At 35.4% G+C, this 24946-nt stretch overlaps 2 protein-coding genes across 5 annotated transcripts; one reads left to right on the top strand and one right to left on the bottom strand.

Annotated features, from left to right (window-relative positions):
* The first annotated feature begins 7491 nt into the window (after positions 1-7491).
* LOC147531840 (alpha/beta-Hydrolases superfamily protein) lies at positions 7492-11627 on the top strand. Its single transcript, XM_086646178.1, has 5 exons — positions 7492-8009; positions 9183-9439; positions 9985-10018; positions 10120-10820; positions 11178-11627. The coding sequence occupies exons 1-5, from the start codon at positions 7610-7612 to the stop codon at positions 11430-11432; spliced, it is 1647 nt and encodes a 548-aa protein (XP_086502304.1). The 5' UTR covers positions 7492-7609; the 3' UTR covers positions 11433-11627.
* Positions 11571-24460, bottom strand: LOC147531839 (ATPase 10, plasma membrane-type-like). 4 transcript variants are annotated; one of them, XM_086646174.1, is made up of 23 exons: positions 24351-24460; positions 23953-24293; positions 23239-23395; positions 23035-23154; positions 22843-22941; positions 22578-22715; positions 21902-22036; positions 21499-21678; positions 20708-20914; positions 20304-20423; positions 19657-19776; positions 19459-19581; positions 18801-18905; positions 17430-17571; positions 16725-16886; positions 15975-16213; positions 15532-15564; positions 15336-15417; positions 14498-14658; positions 14212-14385; positions 13416-13598; positions 13134-13303; positions 11571-11976 (listed from the first exon to the last, which is right to left on the bottom strand). In XM_086646174.1, exons 3-23 carry the CDS (start codon positions 23302-23304, stop codon positions 11880-11882), a joined length of 2856 nt encoding a protein of 951 aa, XP_086502300.1. In that variant the 5' UTR covers positions 23305-23395; positions 23953-24293; positions 24351-24460; the 3' UTR covers positions 11571-11879. The 4 variants fall into 4 exon arrangements, with proteins under 4 accessions (XP_086502300.1, XP_086502301.1, XP_086502302.1 ...); XM_086646175.1 differs by having other exon boundaries at positions 23239-23385; positions 24351-24447; XM_086646176.1 differs by lacking the exon at positions 24351-24460 and having other exon boundaries at positions 23239-23355; positions 23953-24336.
* Positions 24461-24946: the final 486 nt, after the last annotated feature.

The raw sequence follows: 24946 nt of genomic DNA, 5'->3' as shown, positions 1-24946 counted from the left end.
GAAAGTTAAAGTAGAAAACTAATCAAAAATCATTTCTAACAGTTAGATAAGAGTAGCATGTGGTCAGGGGTGCGCACAAGCCCACAGCATTAACATTGACTGAGAATGTTTATTAAGATTTTTAGTAAGCTATTATATCTGATGGCTTCAGATATATATATATATATAGACACGTTCTTTCCTTTGAAGATAAAATTAGATTTAAAATTAAAATAAATCTAATTTTGAGATACTAAACGAAGTATAGGCAGTGGCAGATCCACATAGGGGAAAGGGGGAATATAAGCTCCCCTCACCCCTATACAGACCTTAAGGCCATTTTTGGGACGTAGGAATATGGGAACTCATTCCCATAATGCGATTCCTGGGAATCGAATTATTTTAATATGATGTTTGGTTTGACCATGAATAGAAATTCAATTTCTGGTAACGCGATACAACAATTTAAGTAGTTTTCAAAACTTTATTTAAAATAAATAAAAGTCTAGGCTAATTTTTTTTTCTTTTTAAATGTTATGAAATCAATTGGAATGAACAAGTAACACGGGAGAAGGAAAAAACTAGAGAGGGAGAGAGATATTATAATGTTCGAGCGAGGGAGAGAGATGCTATGGTGGTGACTGAAACGCTAAGTTTTTATTTTTTTTTAGTTGTGATATTATGTGAAGGACGATCGATTTTAATATTAGTCATTCTAATTTGTTAAGGATAATTTTGTCCATAAATATTTAAAAAAAAAAATTATTCTTAGAATGTCCATAAATATTTTAAAAAAATCATTCTTAGAATGCGAATAACAACGGGAGGATGGGTTTTAGGTCCAAAATCACAGGGTCAATGGGTTTAGAGCCCAAATATAATATTAAATAGAAAATAACTCCATTAGGAGTAATTTACATGTCTAACCTCTCTTTCTCTACTACTACCTAACCTACTCAGGTTAAATAAAATTACCCATATTAGAAGATACAAATAATCTTTTCAGTTTCAAGAGAATAATTCCTCAATAAGAAGTTTCTATCTCTACAAAAAGTTGCCTTTTCAGTTTAAAGCAATGTTTCCCTAATATTTTGACCAAAAGAAAATCGATCGTAACCCTTTCTTCTTTAGTTCACCGAGAAAAAACCAAGAGAAATCGTGGAGAAAACTCATCTAAGCTTTTTAGTTTCACTTAGAGAAAACCTAGAAGAACATGATGCTCAATGGATTAAATTTCTTCTTTTACCATATTCTCGTTATTTTTTCAACGATAGATTGTTGCACCGTGCATGGTTTTGTTGGTCTTATTCTTAAAGCTAGGACATCAATCTTTTCCTTAAAAAAATCCTTCAGATCTTGTCTCACTATTCTCTCCTATAATCTTGTTTTTTCCAAAAAAAAAATTCCATGAAAAATAATTATATATTTTGCGAACTTTTTGTATATTCTCAAATCATTTTCTTAACTCTAACAGCATATTTATGTTTATAATTTTTTGACTTATCCAGAAAATCATTTACGTTTTGTAATTTTGAATGAACGAGTTTGTTTTTAGTCCGCAATGCCCTCAAATTTCCTATAGCACTTCTTTGATTTTGCACAAATTGTGGAAATTTTACCAACATTTTCTAAACTCTGACAAAAAATAACATATTTTAAAAACATAACAGCGTTACTCTCAAAATGACTTTATCGGCAGTAGAATTATACAGATTTTTTGTAAAGTTTTACATTTCGATTCTTTTTACGTTTTTATATTTTATCATTCCATGAATTGAAAGCACTTGTTTGAACATTAATAAATTTTACAAATTTACAGACGAGATTGTGGTTGTACGTATGCGATTTTGCACGTGGATGAACTTTTGGTTGAATATAACCATAAGCATTTTTCACACGGGATGTTAGCCAAGGATTTAGCAATACAACCGCAAAACAAGAGGGTTGAATTAACTTAGTTGTTACTGGATGAATTGAAGGATAAATGACAAAAAATCTTTAAGTTATTAGTTCTTGTAGTGGATTATGTTGTAATAGATTTCTCTTAATTTTAATTACTCCAAGTTTTAGTTAAAATATCATGGAATACGGTAAAAATGTTGAGAGTTGATGGAAAATGCTTGAAGATATCACAGAATTGCTAGAAATACCACAACGATGTCGACAATGTTTTTTTTATTAGGGTTATTTCCCAAATGACCCCCAACTTTGTGACCAGCTTCCTGCCTGGCCCCCTACTTTAGCAAAAATACCCATATTGCCCCCTTTTTCAGTTACCGTTAACTTTCCGTTAACCAGTCATCATTTCTCTCTCTTCCATCTCATTACCTCTCTCTGCCACCTCACGTTATCGCCAACTCATCATCTTCTCCGGCGAAGGTCGTGGGCCGACCAATTTTCCGGTCGGCGACCTTCAAACAGATCTAGAGAGAGAGGTCTGTACGTCGATTCATCACCTAAGTTGTTTTAAAAACTCATAAGTATTTTTTGAGTGTAAATTCTGTTTTTAAAATAAATAAAATGATAAAAGTTTTTACAATTCTGTTATGTGTAAGAATGTTGTTAGAATCAATAAGATGATAGATAAATAATCAAACTTTTATTCACATACTCTAACTAAGTCAGAACATATGTTACGCATATTATGCTAATAAAATCAATGAAATGTTAGAAACATGTTGAAAATGTCAGCAAAATAAATATCTGTTTATATTATGTTTTTATGAAAACAAGACTGCAATGATCGAAAATTCAACCTTTTTGCTTAAGAAAAAAAGTGACAAAATGTGTTACATTTAAGTAAGTTGTTAGAATTAAATAAATGTTTCAAGAAGATTCAAAATTTAATCAACATATATATAATTTTGATAATGATTTTCAAGACAAAATAATTTATAGAGATAGAAATATTTTAAGAACATAGAGAGATAAGGGAATCTCGTCTTTAGGACAATAAAGGTTGATTTGGTATGTTAGTCTTGGCAACTATAAAATTTGGAAATAAATATTGAGAGTAAATTTTGACCATGAATTTTCTCTCTTAAAATTGATGGAAAAATTATATTTATTAACTCAATCACAAGAAACCTTTGGGTTACTATAGGTTAAAATATATTTATAAAAGGGCATTAATGGAGAAAATAAATGGCTTGAGGCATGGGACCCACCAAAAGTATACTTTTGGATTTTTTTTTCATTCAATGTTTTATTTTGGTCTTGTAGTGTTTATTGATTTAGGAGTGGATATATGACTAATTACCCCCTATTTTTGAACTTTAAACTAAAAAATTCAATAACGAACCCACCCACCACTTGGGTTTGCTATTACCCCATTTAGTGGAAATCTTATTCTTCCAAAAATAAGATTCTCCCCGCATTCCGGCGAGCTTAACAATAATCAGGATTGTGATTCTCAGGTATTAGATTTCACTCTCACGTGATTCCCGCGAGCAAAACATGACCTAATGGTCTATACTTGAAAGGCAACCGTACCCGAACGTTAATAACAATCACATTTCGTGAGGTTAAGCTAAAGGTAGTCCTTGGCCGGTTGGCCCATTGGATGGAAGTTAGGATATTGAGGTATCTCTTTGTTTAGGTTCAAGTCCCGTTGGATTTTCACCTCACCAACATTACTTCTTACTTCTTTTTTGTTTGTTTTTTATTTTGAGTAAACCCAGAATTTTCATTCATACAAAGGAATTCAGTCCAATACATTACATGGTATGAGAGTTTTGACTCCTTTGATTACAACATGGATTTACTAAAGTACATTACAACAAGAAACTTACAAAAGTAAAGACAACATGAAGGAAAATGAGTACAATATTGCAAAAATAAAATACCCTAATGGTCACAAATAAAAAGATCTTAAAGATCACGAATGAGAAGACCCTAAAGATCGTGAACGTCATTATACTTAACTAAGAAGGATGAACCAAGTAGAGACGAATGACGGTTGAATCAAGAACACCACCAAATTTCTCAGAGGAGAATTTCGAATGTTACCGGAAACATTGACATTTGATTTTAAAGATGAAGATTGAGTTATTTCATAATTTTTATCTTCTTGAGCAAATCTTCGTTTAAAAAATTAATCAACGAATCTTCGTTTAAAAATCAATCAACGTTGTTGTATGATGGCCATCTCTCTTTCCTTTCTGTAAGACATCTTCATTTGGTGAAATGGAAGAAATATAACTTCATGAAGATCGAAGAACATCCATCATACCAACAACCTGTTTCCCCCTTCTTCACTAAAAGACGAAGAAAGATGTAAAAAGCAAAGGAAAAACTACTTTTTCCTTCTTACTTCTAACTTTTTTACTTCCTAATTCTTACTTTTTAGTTTAACAAAAAAAAATTCTTACTTTCAATCACTATTTTTATTTACCAAAAAAAAAACAACCTTTTTGAACTTACATAAACGATAATATAATCTAAAATTGTTTACTAGATTAATCTTTTGAACTTGTTTTTATTTTATTTAAAACTAAGAATCATTAACGAAAATAAACACGTTTAGTAATTATTTTTATCAGCTTATTCCTCAAATAAGATCTTATTGGTGTACATTTTGTCGTAGAGTAGAGCGCACAATTTCTTTGGACTTCTTCTTGTTTAGGGTGAAAGTTTGAGTCTTTCGTGCATATAATGTAGATAAACTTTTAATTAATTATGAAATGAACAAGTACAAGTCTTTTAATTTATTTATGTAACTCTTTTTAAAAGACTTCAGTTATAGAATTTTTTGGTAATGCAACTCTTCTGTGTCAAATAAGATATTAGTTTACCATTTATATGTATTTTACTATAAATATTTTTTTTGAGACTTTATATAGGTATGAATTTCGCCGAAAAAATGTTCATTTATTTTAGCCTCATCTGCAAGTAATTTCTGAATCCGAGACTGATGATAGGTGAATAGTTAGTTAAGTATGGACTAACATTTAAATTATATACGAATATAAAAGTAAGTTATGTCTTATGACATGTGTTGGTTAAGTGATGGTAATCTATCGTTTTGAGTACATGTGAACTTCACACACCAGGGATGTGGCAGAAGAGATGAACATTTTGGGTGTTGGTCGCTTCTTATTTTTTGGTCTATCTTTGTACCCTTAAACTTTATTCAAATGGGTTGAATCAATTCTTTTTTTCAGGTTCATATTTGTTGTACTACTGGGTCAATTAAAATTTAGCGTTGAACGTTCAAATGGTCGAAAACCCTCTAATTTTCTTTAGAATGAACCTTCTCTTCATAAGGTTGTACTACTGCATAAGAGGGCTAATTCTCTAAATCTTCCCCAATGGGGCCGTACAAACCCCCACCACATTGATGCTCCTACAAATGCTTATTATTTAGTAAATATTCATACTTTTTAATCTAAAGTATACACAAGTGTGTTGGGTTTTACACCCTTCTACTAGTGTTTATAGCGGAAATAAGACATCTAATGTCTGCACTAGTATTTCCAGGATCACATGCATAAGCCTATAATAATCATTAATTAAAACTAGAAAGATAAATACCTTATTCGCCAGTTTTCCCTCGAACCTTTCCAATTGCTTATGAGAAGACCAAGAGCTTCAAGCGTAGCTCCTCTACTTGGGACACGAGCAATCAATTTGATCTCCCACCTTGTTGTATAGCTAGCACACCAATGGTGGTTGGAAGAAGAACTCCTTTCTTCTTGACTAGATAGATAGTTAATGGGAATTAGCTCACTTTCTCCTCTCTACTTGATATGGTAGAGTAAGAAAGCTTAGAGAGAAATTCCACACCTTATTCTCTGCCCTAAGAGTGTTTATATAGAACCCTAATAAGAATCCACCTCCTTTTAGGTTTCCTAAAACACCCTTTAGAATAAGATTTAGGGAAATAGTCGAAAATAGCAACTATTGATATTTTCTCAATTCCCTACTGAGGAGGTGTCCAAACACCATGTAATTTTTCATGCATACTACTGGATATGTCAGACATCTCCCCTCAAAATTTCAGCCCAGTCCGAGCCCTAGAAGTGCCCGAATCGGCTAAGGCCCAAAAATCCTGTTTTTGGTCCTTTTGTACTATCTTTGCCTAATTCTTCTTTAGGCCTATGAGATATGTTTATGGGACATTCTCATTGTTATATCTCACTCCCACTAGTCATATCCTAGATCAATTTAACACTCTTATGTGTAACTCGTTGTAGGATCCGATCGAAGTTAGTCGCGAATTACTTCGTAATTCGACGATCGTGGTTGGTCTCTAGCTACAACTCTACGATCCCTAAATCAATCGGACTTGATGATCTTCCACATCAATTGTCTTATCCGACAAATTGTTCGCATTGTCACCTTGGTCGAAGGACATCTCCTTCAACTCCTTCAAAGTGGACTAGACTCTACCCATTTTCGTCTTTTTCTTCTCGAAATGTCTATTTATATCTGAAACTTTGTTGGTCAGTGCATCTCTTTCTTACTTCCCTTAATCTCTCTTTATTCTTATACCAGGGTCGTGGCTGACAATTTTGGGGCCCAGTGTCAAACTTTGATTGGAGCCCATTTATACAAATTCGACGTACAAGTTTTTTTTACATACGAAATAATGAACACAAATTTTAAATAGTTTACTTGTAAAACGTTAGTATAATAAATCATTGATGAACCCAAATAAATGGCGTTTCTCTGTGGTTGTCCTAACCAAATAAAAGTCTCCCAATTTGTTTCAAGACTTAACAAAAATCAGAGTTTCAATTTTTCTTTTTGACATAATCTAAAACTAAGGTGATAGAGAAAAATTGTAAAGTACAAAAGATTACATGAAGATTTGAAAGTAGGAAAGGCCGAAAAAGAGAGTTGGTTGTTACAACTTAAAAATATAATGAAAAGATGCTTTAGTGGGAGTTGAACCCATAGACCTATTGTACACCAACAATACAACTTACCAACTGAGCTAGTATCAGTTTGTGCTTTGATTTTACTCGTGCTTCAATAAATCTGTTATATTGGACGAGATATAAAGAACTTAATGGGCCCTTGCGGTGGGAGGCCCAGTGCGGACGCCATGCCCGCACCGGCCCATCCACGATCATGCCTTATACTATGTACGACAATCCACATACTAAGATCATTTCGACAAAAACTCTAACAATTCGAAGTAGCGCTCTAAAGTTTAAAGTTTGAGTGTCCCATTAGAAGTGCTCTATCACAAAGCCATGCTAACTATCTAATGATGTGCTTTGACATTCTGCCCTTTTTTTTATCACCTTGATGTTTGTCTTCCTTTTCTTGGAAGGGTTTGTATTTCATCCATTTAGCTGGAAAGGGATAACAAAATCAGAATACCCCATAATGAGGGTTGTATAGTAGAAAGACGAAAATACCCTCAAAGCATAACAGAAATTTGTTTATTTGGTTAGAGTGGATGGATGATTTCAGATTCTTTTCTTCCCACTACACTTTTCTCCTTTTCTTCAACGTACACGTGACCTCCCTATATAAACACCCTCCCGTGCCTTCATGCCTCCTATTCCCAACACGCGGTCCCTATCTTTCTCTCTCTAGACTCTCCCAACTGCTGCCCTAGAAGACCTTTGTCCTCTACTCCATACTCTAGAGAGAGAGAAAGAAAGTGAGGAGAGAGAAAATGACAAGCAATAGTATTAGTACTAGCTACAAGGATGATGATGAGGATGATCTAATGAGGATGAGATACCTAATAGTTCGTCCAGAGAAAGTGGGGATATTTGACCTCTTTAAGTTGATGGTTGATGGTGTGGGTATTGGTGGTAGTGGTGGGATTTATTATGGATTAGTCAATCATAATAATGATGATAATAATAGTGGTGATGATGTGGTGGATCGAGGCTTAATTGATGATAATGATGACCATAGATGGGTAATAATAGTGTCAATTATAGTGAGGAAGATAATAAGAGTGTTGGGTAAGCCATTGGAATGGTGTGGATACTTGGTAGAGTTTATACTCAACCTTCTTTCTTTAAATGGTGGAACTATCTTCTCTTTATTCCATTCCTTTCTCAAAGGTACTACTACTCTTTCTTTTACCATTTCGTGTTACTCTAATAATATATTGTTCGCATATATATATAAATATATATGCTCACATTTTAAGTACAGATAGTGTCATCAATAGTTCCGATTGTTTTTCCTTATTAGGTCAAGTTACACATGTACAAAATGTACATGCCATACATTGATCTTCTTGAGATAAGATAATCCCTTATTTTAGGGTAGAAACGTGTATTATCAATCTTTGAGGGTAAGATAGGACTCTAATTGAATTCAACAATAACCTAAAAAAAACCCTCTCAAAATTGCCACTTAAAAATAAAATAATGAGATAGTAGAAACCTTGCCTTCCTTTTTAATATGCAAGTATACATATTCTAAAGGAAAATAGTAGACTTCCCGGCTACTCTCCCGGGTGAATCCCGGCTGGGTGAGGTGGCGGGGCTAGATTTAGAGAGAGAAAATTTTTAACTTCTGCATTTATTCCTTTCTTTGAAGTACAAGAAAGTTGGTTGAATTGAGAAGTGCAAGAGAAAGAAAAAAAAAAAAAATTTGTTACCAAATTATACTAGTTGGGAAAATATGCTAGCTAATTATAACTTTAGTAAAGATGAAAAGAAAAATAACTTAATCATTAAGGCACTAATTAGTTTAGCAACATTTAGAAGGAAATAAGGTGTTTTTCACAAATTTTCGATGTGACACGCGTTACGTTTGGAAAATAAATAGCTTCATTGCATTTGCCCCTCATGACAAATACAACAATTTGAATCGACGTAGTTGGTATTCATCGATCTATCTGGGTAGTTTGTGGATCTGATAGAGGTTGGTTGTTGATCGAATTGATCCCCATATGCCCCCCACCACTTTCAAGGATATTCAGACTTCAAAGATATAGATCTCTAGAGAAATCTTATTGACGAGAAAGAAGTATAAGAGACGGTTGTAAAAACGACAACCATTATAAATGAACAATTTATTATTGTTCATATATAATGTATGTACAAATATGTATGTAAATATATGTACAATTATAAGGAGTAATGGGGTTAGCCCATCCTGATCCCATCTTTGTTCCCAACTACAAGAATATGAAAAAATGGAGACTATTAAATTTCTTCATAAAGACTTTTGGTTTGGTTGGGGGGTGTTTAATAATCTTGTTTTTATTTATTTATGGGAGCTAGGGAAGGTAGTAAGGCCGCAGAGGAACACAGAGACATACATAAGTGCAATTGGGCATTTAGACGGCCGGATCGATCTCTGCCACCATAAACCTCCTACTTCTTGCAGTAATGGTGATGGAACGACGACAACGGTGACAACGAACAAAAGCGAGTTTAAAATCGGTGACAAAGTACTGATGGATCTTTGCATGATGGCTTCTAAGTTAGCCTATGAAAATGCCAAAGTTGTTCAAAACATAGTCACTCATCATTGGAAGGTAGTAGCCACAACAATATTAAACATTATTGTGTTTTTATTGCATACATTCATGAAACTCAAACCCAATTTGCAATCTGTAAAGATAACTTAGATTATTTTGTTGATTATGAGGTTTCTCTTTACACCTTGTGGGATTATTCTCTCACACTATGCATGTGTGGTTCTCATTGAGTCTAATAGGTTTACTTTTATTGGGTGACATAGTCTTATCAAGTGCGGGGCCTTAGGTTTGATACCATGTTAATTTTGTGTACATCGATCAAACTCAAAGCAATTATCGTAACTTTCATTGAGTGTAATACATTTATTTTTATTGGGTGATGTGGCTTTATCAAGTGTGGGGTATAGTCTTTGGTACCAAAGTAAATTTGTGTACATCAAACTCAAAACAGCCGACTCGATATGCCTCCCCGATATTAAACTCAAGTCCAATAGAGCTCTCGTGGTCAATGTGCTACTACTTTCACAGACTTCACATGTTAATTTTTCTTTTTCTTTTCTGGTCTACTTCACGTGTAACGATGAATTTTTGTAAAATTTCAGATGCATTTTGTGGAGTTCATCAATGGTTGGAATGGTAAGAAATCATATTGAACGATCTGTTCTTGTTCAATAGCCTTGTATCAATTACTTGTTTTTCTGTTTTGCATTCAAAATTCGGACATCTTTTTCTTATAGATTTCCAGAAAGAGAAGTCCACTCAAGTTTTCATCCTCTGCGACAAACCGACAGATGCTGATTTAATCTTGATAAGCTTCAGAGGAACTGAGCCTTTTGATGCCGACGATTGGAGTACCGATTTCGACTACTCTTGGTATGAAATTCCAGAACTAGGTAAGGTTCATATGGGCTTCTTAGAAGCCTTAGGTTTAGGCAACAGAGATAAAGTCACCACCTTCCATAACCACCTTCAAGTTGGAGGAAAATACACTACTACTTCGAAGCCTGTTAACAATGCCGATGAAGAAAAACCCACAGGAATGAAGAAATTGTTACCTGAAATGGTGGAGATGACAGCCTACTATGCCGTCAGAAGTAAGCTCAAGGAGTTGCTTCATGAACACAAGAATGCAAAGTTCGTCGCGACTGGGCATAGTTTAGGTGGAGCACTTGCTATATTATTTCCAACAGTACTAGTATTACACGAGGAGAAGGAGATGGTTCAGAGGTTGTTGAGTATTTACACATTTGGACAGCCAAGAATAGGAGATGAAAAGTTAGGAAAATACATGGAAACCCGTTTGAACCATCCGATTCCAAGGTATTTCAGGGTGGTCTATTGCAACGATCTTGTGCCGAGGTTGCCCTACGACGATAAGACTTTCTTGTATAAGCATTTCGGGCCTTGCCTATACTACAACAGCTTATACATTGAAGAGGTAAACTCCATACTAGGTTTTTTTCTTTTTTCTTGTCAAATTCAGATATGAAAACAGAGTCAGACTTTCAAATGTTTGTTGTTTATTTAACTCATACTTATGACTCTGGCTGAGTTTGAGTTCGTTTGGGTCTGACATAAAATAAGAATCCATTTACTAAGATAATATGAAATGTCTATTCTTCCCCTGACAAGAACATGTCAGACTCGGACCACTTTGATTCTGACAAGTCTGACTCAGTCTAGTCAGATTCAGACAATCGGCAAAACACAACTTAGATCACAATATCCGAAAGAGAATATAAAAGCTTGACCTGGAGTTGCAACTTACCTGATTTTGCTTATTCTTAATTTGAAGGAAGTCGATGAGGAACCAAATAGGAACTTCTTTGGCATGCGATACTTGATTCCAGAGCATCTGAATGCGATGTGGGAGTTAATTAGAAGCTTAATAATGGGATATACACACGGACCAGAGTACAAAGAGGGTTGGTTTTCCGTCTTGTCTAGGGTGGCGGGATTAGCACTTCCTGGAGTTTCAGATCACTGCCCCAGGGACTATGTCAACTCGGTCAGACTTGGAAGAATGTCGTCATCGTCTCCATCCATCTGAGATCATTCTTTTCCAAAACAGAGCTGGCTCTGCAATCAATCTGCAATCCGGAATAAAACTGCACACACTACTGAGTGCAAGTTTTCATGTTTATAATTTCGACGTTATTTTAATAAGCAAGCAAGTAATCCGGTGTGCTTGTTATAAAGCATTTATGATTCAAAATGAAATGGTACTTATTCATTACATTGAAAACAGGATTATGTCTTACTCTAGCAAAATTGCAGGAAAGACTAAAAGAAGTAAAGTTATAGCCAAATGGTACACTATCTCAGTGTGTTGAACTGAAAAAAAAAATAACCTAATGATCATATCTACCCAGAAAAACCATTTTCATGGGTTTATTTATGAAATAAATGGTAGACCTGCTGCTGCCTTTGGTAATGAAATTTTGCAGTGATATTAACTCATTTGGAGAAAGACCCGATCGATCTCCACTTTACAGTCTCAGACTGTATGAGCTGTTTGAATTGTATTTATGTCCAAATTCTTCAGTCTTACTACTGATTCGATATGTCCCCGGAGTGTGTGCAACTCTCCCAACCTGCGAAGTATTAACGGAGTTTAAGTTACTACTATGTTCAGAGATTTCGCCTTAAGAGATTGAACTTGCAAAAATAAGCAAAACAAATTAACTCAAAAGGAGAGAGTTGTTGAACAATGCACATCATAGGCATGAGTATTGACTTGTAATTAGCTAAGATGAAGGTAAATACAGTGTCTCTGAGACTAATAAATTTGTCAGACACCCATATCAAAATCGAGATGAGAGATCCTGGATACTATATTCTTAGAGCAAGTCCAACCTCAACCTGTCTTAGGCCCTAAAAACCACTTTTTCACCCAAAATTTTTAGCCCCAGCTCAGCCCCAAAAATTCAGCTCCAACCTCAGCCTCTCTTTAGGCCTAAAATTTGTGCATGTGGGAAACACGTGTGTGGGCTTTTTGTGGGTGTACGAAAACGTGTGTGATTTTGTGTATGTACGAGACACGTGTTTGAACTATTTTCGAAATAATTTTTTTTTTCCAAGGTTGGGAAATTATTCGGAGACTGACACGTTGGTGGGATATATTTAATTATTAATGTGTGACTTTTTATTAGAGTTTAAAAAATTAAAATTAATTAAAGTTAAAAAAAAAGAAAAAAAGAAATTACATCAATTTTTTTTTAAAAAAAAATAGGACAAGATCCTAGCCGTTGGATAAAATCCAACGGCTAGGGATTGCCCCAACATGACCGTTGGAGACATCCCCAACTGTCTGTTGGAGCCTTCAGCCGGCCCTTAATTAAGGGTCGGCTGGGGTTGGACCTGGGGGCTGGAAATTTGAATTTCCAACCCCAGGTTGGACTTGCTCTAAGTCTGAGGATTCTGACACCACCAGAGCTCCCTCATAAGTGACATTCTCGAGCCTAAAAAGTTGGGTGATGTGGAGTTGTTGGAGGACGTCTGACCATTGGGCCTATAACTTGTTCAACCACGCTGATACCATGTTAAGTTTGTGAACATCAAACTCATAACCAATTGCCTTGACTGGAGAGGTCCTAGATATTCTTTTCTTGTCATACGACTCCCTTTTATCCATGTATGACTATTCTCGCAATCGCAACTAGTAACTACTCGTTTCATCACACACAGAAAAAGAAACCCGCACACCTGGGCTGGAGTTATACACAGATAAATTATGAAATGTTTTTGTTACCTAGCTATTTCAGCACGCCTCCTAGCCTGCTCTGCTATCAGAGACGATCTCCCGATGCTCAAAGTTGAGTCCAACTCTGGGGAGTTTATCCCTTGTAGAGTTCTTTGAGAAACCACCCACTTCGCTTCCCTGTCTTCCTTCCCGTAGTCTTTCTTAGAAGTAAAAGCTGTCTGTAAGATTGAGAGATGAACTAGGATTCAGGGTTCATTCCAAACCAAGTGTTTTCACACTAAGATGGCAAAAAGAAAAAGTTAAACCGTCGCCATGAATTGCTGCACTGACCTTTCTTTCGAATACAAGATTCCAGGCTTCTCCACTCAATGCATAACGAACAACAAATTTAATGATATCTAGCGGTACGTAGAAGACCAAACTGTAGAGCCATATCACACCAGCCCAGCCCCATCCGATCCCACGAATTGATGCAAAGCTGATATGTGCGTAGACTGCAATCAGGGTAGCAACCTACATACCAAGATTCAAATAAAATTTATCTATGAGTTGACGCATCTCCTTGTTAAGTGCAGGCAAGGACGACATAGTAAGTTTACAGACACCCAACTTGAAAAAGATCGACAATGTGTCTGGAGGCCTAAGCGCTAGTTCCCTTAGTACATATGGGACTATTCTCACATGTCTCCTCATGTGTGGTGTTCTTTGAGGATAATATAGGTTTTTTCGCGGGACATAGAATACGTTTTACCGTTTGGTCTATCTCGTTTGGTCCTACGATACAAAAACTTTTGACTTAATTTATGACTTGCTGACTCACTTTCACTAAAAGAATGGTCTGATTTGTAGTCAAACTTTGAACCCTTTGTCTTTTAGTGAAAGTGAGTCAGCAAGTCACAAATTAAGTCAAAAATTTTTGTGCACATAGAACTCCCGAACGACGATACCACAGTAAGTTGTAAGTTTGTGATCGTTCAACTAAAAAGTAAAAACCAATTAATAATGTGTAGAGATGCCATAGATATACCGTGCCTCACAAAATGGAACTAGTCTCACCAAATGTCCTTTAACTGGCGATGATATAATTGAGAAACAGATAAACATGTTTATGGAGATCAAATCGTACCAGTTGAGCCACCACAAATGCAACCATCAAAAGAACCCCTGGTCTTTCCACAAATGACCAACTTTGACTTCGAGTAACAAATATAAGAGCCTGGCTGATGATGCTGACATGTAGATATACGGCAGACGAGATCTCTCCATTGCTTAAGCTTAGAGTTCTCAAGTGAAAATGGTCCTAGAAAATAATATGAGAATACAGCCACCTACTTTTAGGATGGAAAATAAGGGTTGATTCCTTTGCATATAAACACATAGGAAAAGTAAAATAAAATCTGTAATGGTGATACCTCAAAAAAAGTTGTTCTTGCTACAGCCCAGTAAAATAAGACAGTAACTAATGCTAGATAAGTCCCTAAGACAACTCCAGTAGCGAATATCTCGTTCAGCTTCCAGTTGTCTGGATGGGGAGATGGTTTCACGCGATCTTTAGAAATAGTCATGATGGTTCCTGTGAAAAGAAAGAAAAAGTTTAGATAACACGTCTAGGAGACCAGCCAAGTCTAAATAAATAAGTATCGATTATGGAACAAGATAGCCATTGGTAATCCTAATTCCCTTAACCAAAGAGCAAACTCAAAATAGGCAAAACAACTTTTCAAGAGGAAAGACAATTGGTTTCTGTTTGTATGACTAGATGAGCTCCAAGTGGTGATCTAAATAGCATGAAATAACGCGTAGATAATTGTATAGGTTCCGGGTAGTGGTCTTTTCATCAGATTGCGAAGATAACTCTAAGTTGAAAACTTTCTAGGTAAACTCTATGTTTCCTATCTTGCTTCATTGATTTTTGTTGGTGTACCTGCTGATTTCTAGTTCTGAATCTCCATACAGATGGATGAATATTTAACAAAGATGCATTTCCAGATATTAAAAGCTGAACAAGAAATGCTTTGCAGAAGAAAGCCTTGTGTTACAAGCACAAAAATGGATCTCAGCTCGACCCAGGAAAAAAATCATAGATGTAGGAAAGTGGAATCAAAGATCAAGATCAGCAACCATGACTTAGAAGAATGTTCTCGGAGTCCTAACTTCAGTAAGACACTATATTGAAGTTTTATCCCCAGTAATTCAGCTTTTTCAGAAAGAGAGAAAGTAGAAGAGAAAACAAAAAAAAAGAAGAATTACCATCATTAAGTATAGCTATTATCAGAACCATGAAAGGCGGAAAGTCGTATTCCCATATCAAGGCAAGGAGCACAAAACCTAGCTGCATCAAGAATCATCCGAGTGAATTAGTAATAGTCGAACCAGCTTTAAGAAATTCAGTAGATAACCATCTAAGAAAAATAAAATGTTAGAAATGAATGTTTATTGATCTTACCACAATCCTTATGGTTATCGAAACAGCATATATCTGCATTATTTACATCGTTAAAAATGCAAAACTGAAACGTGAAATATAAAGGAAAGGAGGAACCAAGGGATGCTTCTTTAGTATTATACCTCTCAGACTATATTGGTTTTTATTTCATAAGGTGATAAATATACGAGGACAGAGATGGACCACCTAAAGATGGAACTCACTGGAAACACTGTCATACCCGAGATGATGCTAACATCAATTAGTTGCCCTCTTTTGTACCTCTGCACAAAAAAGTCATAATTTGATGTTTGCCCCACTCGACCAGTGTCTGAGTAGATTCCAATTTGGCTGATTCCCTTTCTGGGACCCCACATCATATTCACAATGTGTAGAAAAAACCTATAAAATGGTAGTTATAATACTAAAACTATTTCCCTTGACATAAGAAAATAACACTCAACTGTATAATTCTTCATTCTCTGAAAAATAGCACGGCTTGTTAAGACTGCACTAATGATGACACTTAAGCCAGGTTCTGTTAATACTATGTCAGAAGCACTTCTTGCAGCATCTGTAGAATCTGATACTGCAATCCCAATATCTGCTTTCTTTAGAGCAGGTGCATCATTTACCCCATCTCCAGTCATTCCACATATGTGTTTCTTCTCTTGTAGGATTCTCACAATTTCATACTTGTGTTCTGAAAAAGTAGTGAAACAGCCACATGAATAAAGCATAGGAAGAAAAGAAACAAACAGAGGTACTTCAAAAGAAAAGCAATTCTCCTTGCGATTAAGAATTTTTAGAATTCTATTGTCAGTTGCAATCTAAGTGGATAGGAAATCCCCCACACTTCAACTATTGCATAAGCTGGTTGAAGCATTTCTGATATGGATAGAACCATTGGCATTGAATTATAAAAAAATTCAAGGAATTACATGCTCAAGAAACTATCAGAAACTTGGTACATACTTTGTAGAAGATAAAAAGTTTATTAAACATGTTCATCGAGTAAGGGGTGATGTCAATCTTAGCTAGGAATTGCATCCTGAAAGCTATTTCTTTAACAAAAAGAAAGGTACTTGTGATTTAAACAGAAAAGAAAAAGAAAACAGGAAAATGCGGTGTAAAGGAAAAGAAACAAGCGCCCGACCTCTTACAGAAATGTGTAAAGGTAAAATTATAACGATAACGGTATGAGGACTCATTACCAGGGAATACACCAGCAAAACCATCAGCCTTTTCAATGAGTTCGTCCACTGGAACTGCTTCATGTTCATCTCTGTCACGACCTAGCAATGAGGAAGAGGGATACATATTTGTTCCCATACCAAGACGCCGGCCCGTCTCCTTTGCAATTGACAACTGGTCACCTTTATAGTGACAAGAAAAACTTCAGTTTAGTTGTTCCTGATCTGTCTCAAAGTTGTTAATGAGTATGTGATCTGGTAGTTATCTAAACTCTCTTTGACGAGTCTTCAATTCTCTTTTAGTAAGATACAAAATCATAATCAATTAACATATACACATGTTTAATCTTTATGTGCACATGCATGTTCATCCTTGTAGAATATGGTAGTATCACGTTGACAAGGGAGGGAGGGGAGCCTTACCGATTCAGTTTGAAATTTGAGGGATTTCTTTTAAATGCTTTACAATTTAAAAGAAAGTTTATTTTCAAATAACTAGGAATTTATAAAACACGCAAAAGCTCAAAAAAAAAAATCCTCAAATCGGTCTCATAAAATTTTCATGGGAGATTCCGTCAAAGCAACCTAATGAAGTATGTTGACAGCTATATAGAAGTACTTATATATGGATATTTGAACAAGTAGGTGCACACAATAATAACCAGGAATTGGATATATTTATCAGACAGCTTCCTCAGTACAATTATCTATAAACTTGGAACAAACCTGTAATCATCTTAACACAAACTCCAAGGTTAAGCGCTCTGCGGATGGTTTCTGCACTGTCATGTCTAGGTGGATCAAACAATGGCAATAATCCACAAAATACCCAAGGCCCTCCAGGACCCTCAGAATTCTCAGGAAGCACCTATACAGATGTAAAATTCAAGAAACATGTCAGTACGACTGCTTGTAGGTTCTTCGCATCAAAATAAAGAAAAACTTCAATGAAGGAGAACAATAAAATTCAAATCGGAGGTTTGACACCGCCAAACTAGTTTTCACATGTTTTTTGTGTATCTTTACATGATAAATGAATTTAAATCAAGGAAATTTCGAAATATTCTATTTCCATGCCTTCCGAAATTTCCACCAAAACCGAAATTTAGTTACTTTCACTTAAGTCTTAACAGTGCCTGAGAATTAAACTATGTAGTTCGTCTCGGCCATCTCGGCCGAGAATCTCGGGTCTCATCTCGGTCTCGACCCTCTCCCGAGACGAGACTCGGCCGAGACACCGAGTTAGGGTTTGGCCGAGAATCTTGGGTGTCTCGGCCGAGAGACTGACTGAAACCTAGACCGAGACAGAGTATTTGAATTTTTTGAATTTATTTCCTGAAAACTTTAAATCCTAACTGTATGCTATTATTATTACCTTCTTAACTACTGATTATATTCTCAATCAACCTAAGTAGCAATAATATTATATAGATATTTTAGGTCTTTTGCCTTGTACAAACTTCAAAAATATTATAGAAACTTTAAAAATTCTAACAGATTAGGAATACAATATTTTTATTATAATAAGATTTTGTTTATTATGAATGCTTGAAGTAATTTTCTGTTTAAAGTCCAGAGAATTAAGGTAATGAAGAGTCAGAAAATTAAGCTCATTACTTAGTACTTACTAGGTATACATGCTGTCTCGGCTGAGTTTCTTGGTCCGTCTCGGTCTCGTCTCGGTCTCGTCTCGGTCTCAGCCTTCGACCGGACCGAGACCAACTACATAGGAATTAAATTTTGAAATATATCGGCCGTAATGACCAAAATATTTCCATTTCCATGACTACCGAAATTTCCACCAAAACTGAAATTTCATTCCTTGATTTAAATAGTAAATATAACTTGTTGTTGTATGGTAGCTCTTTAGTTTGGATCATTTAATTCACCAATCATCTGCAAAGCTCTACTAAAGATAATTCTTAATAAGAGAAGGTAACTTTTTAACTCGTACGTCACTCATTGTTAAGTTAGATATAGTGTAATTGATTCACTTAGATAACAGTATGCAGCAGCAGGAGATTGTCAATATGAATTGTCTCAGGCACCAAAAAGCAACGAAAACTAGGTCAACTGTCTTAAGACTCTTCATGATACCTGATAAGCAACACCAAGAGAGCGCAACCCCCTTTCTGCAAATTTGTCAATGATAGCATGTACTTTTCCAGCTATCTCTTCTTTATTTTCGCATAAGTTTAGAATCTGAATTTTAAGGACAAGAAAATGATAAGCATAATATGGTCTCCTTGAAAGCAGTCATTCTCTAATTAACTACCCAGAAGGTTGGTTCCACAGATGAAACAAGTTACAGTTATTGTTCACTATCACATTATTCAAATGGACAGAGTTACTAAAAAAATACAATCAAATAGGCAGATTTTTTAGTTCATATAGTCGGGTACTGCAAAATATAAAGAAATAAACGAATTTTATGAGTTAAACTAAATCCTAAATTTTTCCAAAAAGTTACAATTCAGATAACTGAAGATTTGTCTTATCAGTAAACATCCGATTCTTGTCAGCCCTCCAGATGTTGGTGATGTGGGTGAAACCACGGAAACAACTTGAGTGGGTATCTAATAGATGTATAATTTTTTTCCGGCTCTACCTTTTTCATGTATACTAGAGAACTGAAGTCCTTATAAGATATTAAAACATGATAACAAAAAGTGTTACTTCAGCACCGACTAAAATTTCCAGCTACAAAGTACAAACTAACTGGAAACTTCTGGTAGAAGATACACTATGTTTATACCTGTTCCGGAGCTCCTTTGCTAGCCCGATGCCAGTTTCCATCTGAATCTATGTATGTAATTGCTGTTCGTTTCTCCACAGGATTGAAGGGCAGAAAATGTACTTCTGTGATATTTGCACGTGCCTGTAGTGAAACAAAGGTATAAATTTTTCTGAACTAAAAAAAGGGACTTCCCATGACTTTTTTTTCTTTATATACCTCCTTCGGATCTGCAAGCATGTTAACAATAGCAGTATCAATGGCATCTTGGTTCTCTAGCCTTGAGGCTCTAGCTGCAAGCAAGACAACGGTATCTTTGTCTACATCCTTTCTGAAGACCTACAAAATACCCATAGAATAGCTAAGAGACATGTGGACAAATTGGTTAAAAAATCTTAAAGGCTCATTTACAAGATCACAATATTGCCACAAAGTTGTAAAAGCAAAAAAATGACAATTGCATCACAATATATATATATATTTCTTAATCTCACGACCTTTTATAACCAACCATTGTTACATGCACAAAAAGGACGTTAACCAAGAGAGTTTTTTATGACAAAGCACGACTGCGCTCAAGTTCACGCAAGATGTGCATAAAAACCTCCACATTAATTATACCCACTGAGTGACTGAAAGATCTAACAGGAGTATCCGAGTGTCCTATATGTGTGCCTGAGTATCTGACACGACAAGTAGTTTTAGACGAAGACGTTTCCATGTTACATGTACAATACCATGACCATTAGTATGTCAGGTTTATGTTACCAACCAGCTGGATTTGTATTGCTTCATAAGTCTTACAAAAATCTATCAAGTTAGAACGTTACCAATACAACTTTAGTAAGTTTCTTTTGCTCATGTACCTCAATAAGGTTTCGATCAACAGTGAGGCGATTCAGGGTAAGGGTTCCAGTTTTGTCACTGCAGAGAACATCCATTCCTGCCATTTCTTCGATAGCAGTCATCCGTTTCGTAATAGCACCCTTAAGACAAGATAGATGAAAGTATAAGTGCACTATATAGTGTCAGTATTCTTAAACATGTATTTAATATTGCAGCAAGTTCAAGATCATCCTCTGCCCCCTACTTCCCAATCCCCTCATATTGCACCAAAAGGTCATCAAAGATTAGGGGCCATTTGGTAGAAAGATTGGTCTTCCAATATATTTTACTTCCTTACATTTGCTTAATTCTACAAAGAACCGCGTATTGGTAGGAGAACTAGCTCATTGTGCATGGAAACAGTTCAGCTATAAATTTGTCATACCTGTTGAGAGAGCCGATGAGAACCAATGGCAAGTGTAACAGATAACACAGTAGGCATAGCTATGGGTATTCCTCCGATTAAGAGAACAAGAAGGTTATTGATTCCGCTCCTATACATCCGATGCTGGATAGGGAACATGACAATGATTTCAAGAATCATTCCTATAGCTATAGAGCAAATGCAGAAATTCCCAATGGCTGTAAGGACCTGCGCAAGTTTTATCGATTACACGTCATTTCATAATATAGACACCAATCAAGCACATAAATTGAGGATATCTAACTAAACTATTCGGTCTTGCAGAATACTAACAGAACCAGTATCAGATTAACTTTTTTTTTTTTTGTATAATCTGAATACATATACGTAATACGGGAAAAGATATGTACATACTCCCTAGATCTACATATTGAGTCAAGGGAGGTTTAGAAATTTGGAATGTCTATAATGTTGTTAATAGAGCCTCCCAAAAAACAGAAAAGTCTAAGAAAGATATAAATTTAGCCCAAGGGTCTCTTCCACTCCAATTATATAGTATAGGATGCTTTATACCCCAAACCAGTATCAAAATAATCAATCTCGTTAAGAAGGGGAAACTTTAAATAAAGTCAATTGTGCATTTGTGCTAGAAAAAGATAGTTTGGTGATGAGTCTAATTTATCAAACTCCGGAATTTCAAATGTATCAATCTATTTCGCGAAGTAATAATTATTTTTGTTGATCATACTGTAAAGGTATACCAGTAGACCTCAAAGTCTTCTACAGCTAGGACTGTGGAAGGATATGTTTACCTTCTGAAAATGTCCAACAACTTCGGTTGAGTCGACTAAATGTGCTGCTTTCCCAAAGAAGGAGTAACGTCCAGTCGCTATCACAACAGCTTCAATCTCTCCCTGTTTGCACGTCGAACCAGAATAGATTTCATCTCCACACTTCTTTGTGACAGGTAGAGATTCTCCAGTAAGCGCAGACTGCATCACCAAAGTCAATATTAAATAATAATACGAAGTTTCTTTTTAGAATGAAGAAAACAACATAAATTCAATGATAGGAAAGGACGGTGATGGAATAATTATTAATTTACGTAGAAAATTCGCGGGTCTAGCAAAATATTAGTCAAAACAGCAATTGTAATGGAAATGCACGCATGATTGAAGAAAATTGCTTTCCAATAACTAAATCAAAACCACTTACCTGATCAACTTTTAAGGGGTCACCCTCAAGAAGGCGAGCATCGGCAGGGATGATATCACCGAGCTTTACACTGACTATGTCTCCTGGTACTAGAATTGCTGCATCTTGCTCTTGCCACCGCCCATCTCTGAGTACCTGTGTTTTAAAGATGGTGAGTGTATGACTTCTAGTATAGAGGCAAGAAAAAGAAGCAGCGAACCAGATTATTTACTGTTATTGTAACACTTATAAGGTGACCTAATTATTTAGAATTTAGTGTGTAAATCAAGTTTTAAGTTTGATAATCTATCAAAATGAAATGTTTGTGAAAATTCTGGTAACTTATTCAACAAAGAAGTGAAGAAACAATTTGTTCAAACAACAACCAATATTAGAATGAGAATGTCGAAGTACAACTACAAACCATATGGAACTATTACGCTAATGTTCCCACCTAAAGGTATACAAATTTTAGGCGGTTATGCTTTTAACACTACACAAACAAAATGTCTCCAAAATTTCATCAGTTTCGGAGATGCCTATTTAATTGCGGAAACTTGACGAGTTACTGATTTGTTATTTAGAAAATAGTGGTGAAATTCGGAAAACATGGATATTTAGGCCGTTCTTTTTCAGCACATTTTCCGTTCCACCTTAGACATCATTTGTTTAATCAAAAGATATAAATCATGCATACCCTTGTTTTAGGAGCCAAACGGGCCATTAGTGCGGCTGCAGCATTTCCAGCATTATTTTCTTCGATAAAACTTATTGTCGAATTTATGATCAGCAGGCAAATGATACCGACAAAGTCCTGCCAGTCAGGACCCTCTCCCTGAGATGTCACACATAGAAAGTTAAGAAATAGACACTAAAAAATTCAAAATTTGAAAAGAGAGCATGTTGATACTAGGCCAAGAAAAGGAAGTAGTAGAGGATTGTTTAGGTTTTTCGAAACTCACTCCACCATTAGCAAGGGCAATTGACATCACTGCTGCAGCTTCCATGACCCACGACAAAGGATTCCACATAAAACTAAGGAATTTCAAGAACTTGTTCTCCTGCATGGATGAAATGCACAAGAAAGATGAAACTATTATTATGTTACTAATTTCATGATAAATAGTCCAAGGCTCAAAGAGATTGGTGGTTACCGGTTTTTCCTCAAGTTTGTTAGGACCAAAAATGATCAATCGAGCCTCCGCATCTTCTGATGAAAGGCCTTCACGTGACGTTCTCAATTCTTCAAAAACTTCTTCCAATGGTAATCGTTCCTGTTAATCAGGTGCACCAAAATGTGATCACATGGATGATGTGTTAAATGACAATACGGTAACTTTTTCTTGTAAACTTCTTACCAGATCAATTGCATCTCTATTGAAATTCTCTGGACCAAGCAACGGTTTATCTAAATCGTCGGCCATGCTTCAAGCTTGAGCAAACAAATTATAGATGCAACCGTCAACCAAGTCTTTCTGGCGGGTGTCAAAATAGCATATTCACCACTACATCAAGCTATAATTGTATTTATTCCAAGAAGAAGTATAAAATGATCAAAGAACACCAAGAATATAAAGGAAATAGAAAAAGGCCAAGAATATAAAGGAAAGAGAAAAAGCCCAAAAACTAAATGACCAAAGAAAACCCATCTCTTCCATTTCAAACTAAGTTTGAAAACTAACTATTTGAAAATCAAGCTCAATTCTAGACCTAATTGAACTTAAATACATGAAACCCAAATACAACATTTCATCCTTCTCATCCTTAAAAGAATTGAACATCAAATGTATAAACTGAATAGTGACACTGAAAAGGAATACAAACAAACAAAAAAAATAACCTAGTTTATTAGCCTTGATTCCATTAAATTGTCAATGTTTCAGCTTTTTCTCATTGAATCAACCAAGCAAGAAAAAGCAAATACCCCATCAAAGGCTCATCCATTAATTCAAATTACGACTAGTTTTAGAATGAATTGAATGAGACAATTGACTAATTAAAACCATTCAATGCCCACATTAACAATTCCAAATGTAAGTAAGATAAGATAAGAAAGATGATTGTCTACTTACAATTTGGAAATTTGGGGAGGAAGTAGGAGAGTCAGTGAAGCTGTGATGAACCACAATAATTGATGATGATCTTTAATAATAAAATGGGGGCGAGAAGTTGTAAATTGTGGAATTCTTGAAAGATTTGACTGGTAGGTACTAACTACTTCATAGTGACCTAAAATTAGAAAGACGGATCTACTTCCCGCCATATCTCTCTCTCTATCTTCCTCTCTCTAAAAATGTTAAGTTCTTGTTTTCCCTCCCTCTCAACCGTCTCTCAAACCTAACTTTCAAACCTAACGTTCTTATATAGGACGACTATTCCACCCACATATGGCATACCTAATCATGGACAAACTCTATCTCACTCCTATGTTGGACGATGTTCTTTCTAGTAAGGGTGGGGGTAAGTATACTCTATCTCACTCCTATGTTGGACGATGTTCTTTCTAGTAAGGGTGGGGGTAAGTAGTGGTTCACGATAGTTGGGGACATTCATGGTCAAAACATCACATAGACAATTCTACATAGACAAAAGGTCTTTATAGACGTTTTAAAATATTAAGATCGTAAACAAAATATTTTGGAGACATTTCAAGACATAAAATGTGTAGTGGATATTATTATTATTATTATTATTATTATTATTTTTATCATCATTATCATCATCATCATCTCAGCATTGAAGGAAAATTAGTGGGCATTTATTATTTTGATATTATCATTATTGTCTAATCATATCAAATAATATATTTGTACTAACATTTCAAAAATATTTTAATTTTTCTAGACATTCATGGATATCCGGAGACATTGATGGACAATTGGTCTACATTTGTTATTTTAGTATTATTGTGATTGTCTCATCAAATGAAGTAATATGTTTCTACTAGCGTTCAAAAATGTTAACACTTGGTTGCACAAGTGGTTGAAAGTTTTGACATAAACTCCTAAAGCTTAGAGGTATCCAATTCGATTCTTGCAAAAGGTGGGATACAAGATTTATTATTTT

The sequence above is a fragment of the Eschscholzia californica genome, unplaced genomic scaffold (genome assembly GCF_041429995.1).
Source record: "Eschscholzia californica isolate CP2 unplaced genomic scaffold, dmEscCali1.0.p SCAF_6, whole genome shotgun sequence".
Taxonomy (NCBI): domain Eukaryota; kingdom Viridiplantae; phylum Streptophyta; class Magnoliopsida; order Ranunculales; family Papaveraceae; genus Eschscholzia; species Eschscholzia californica.
The sequence above is the reverse complement of the archived record's forward strand: the minus strand, read 5'-3'. Positions and strand labels throughout refer to the sequence as shown.

Excerpts from the sequence above, each read along its gene's own strand:
- LOC147531839 (XM_086646174.1), bottom strand. The coding sequence starts at position 23,304 with ATGGCCGACGATTTAGATAAACCGTTGCTTGGTCCAGAGAATTTCAAT. Across the intron at positions 20,915-21,498 it reads TTGTTGGACATTTTCAGAAG|GTCCTTACAGCCATTGGGAA; the intron begins GTAAACATATCC and ends AAACTTGCGCAG. Across the intron at positions 14,386-14,497 it reads CAAGAACAACTTTTTTTGAG|GACCATTTTCACTTGAGAAC; the intron begins GTATCACCATTA and ends ATTATTTTCTAG.
- LOC147531840 (XM_086646178.1), top strand. The coding sequence starts at position 7,610 with ATGACAAGCAATAGTATTAGTACTAGCTACAAGGATGATGATGAGGAT. Across the intron at positions 8,010-9,182 it reads ATTCCATTCCTTTCTCAAAG|GGAAGGTAGTAAGGCCGCAG; the intron begins GTACTACTACTC and ends TATGGGAGCTAG. Across the intron at positions 9,440-9,984 it reads TAGTCACTCATCATTGGAAG|ATGCATTTTGTGGAGTTCAT; the intron begins GTAGTAGCCACA and ends GTAAAATTTCAG.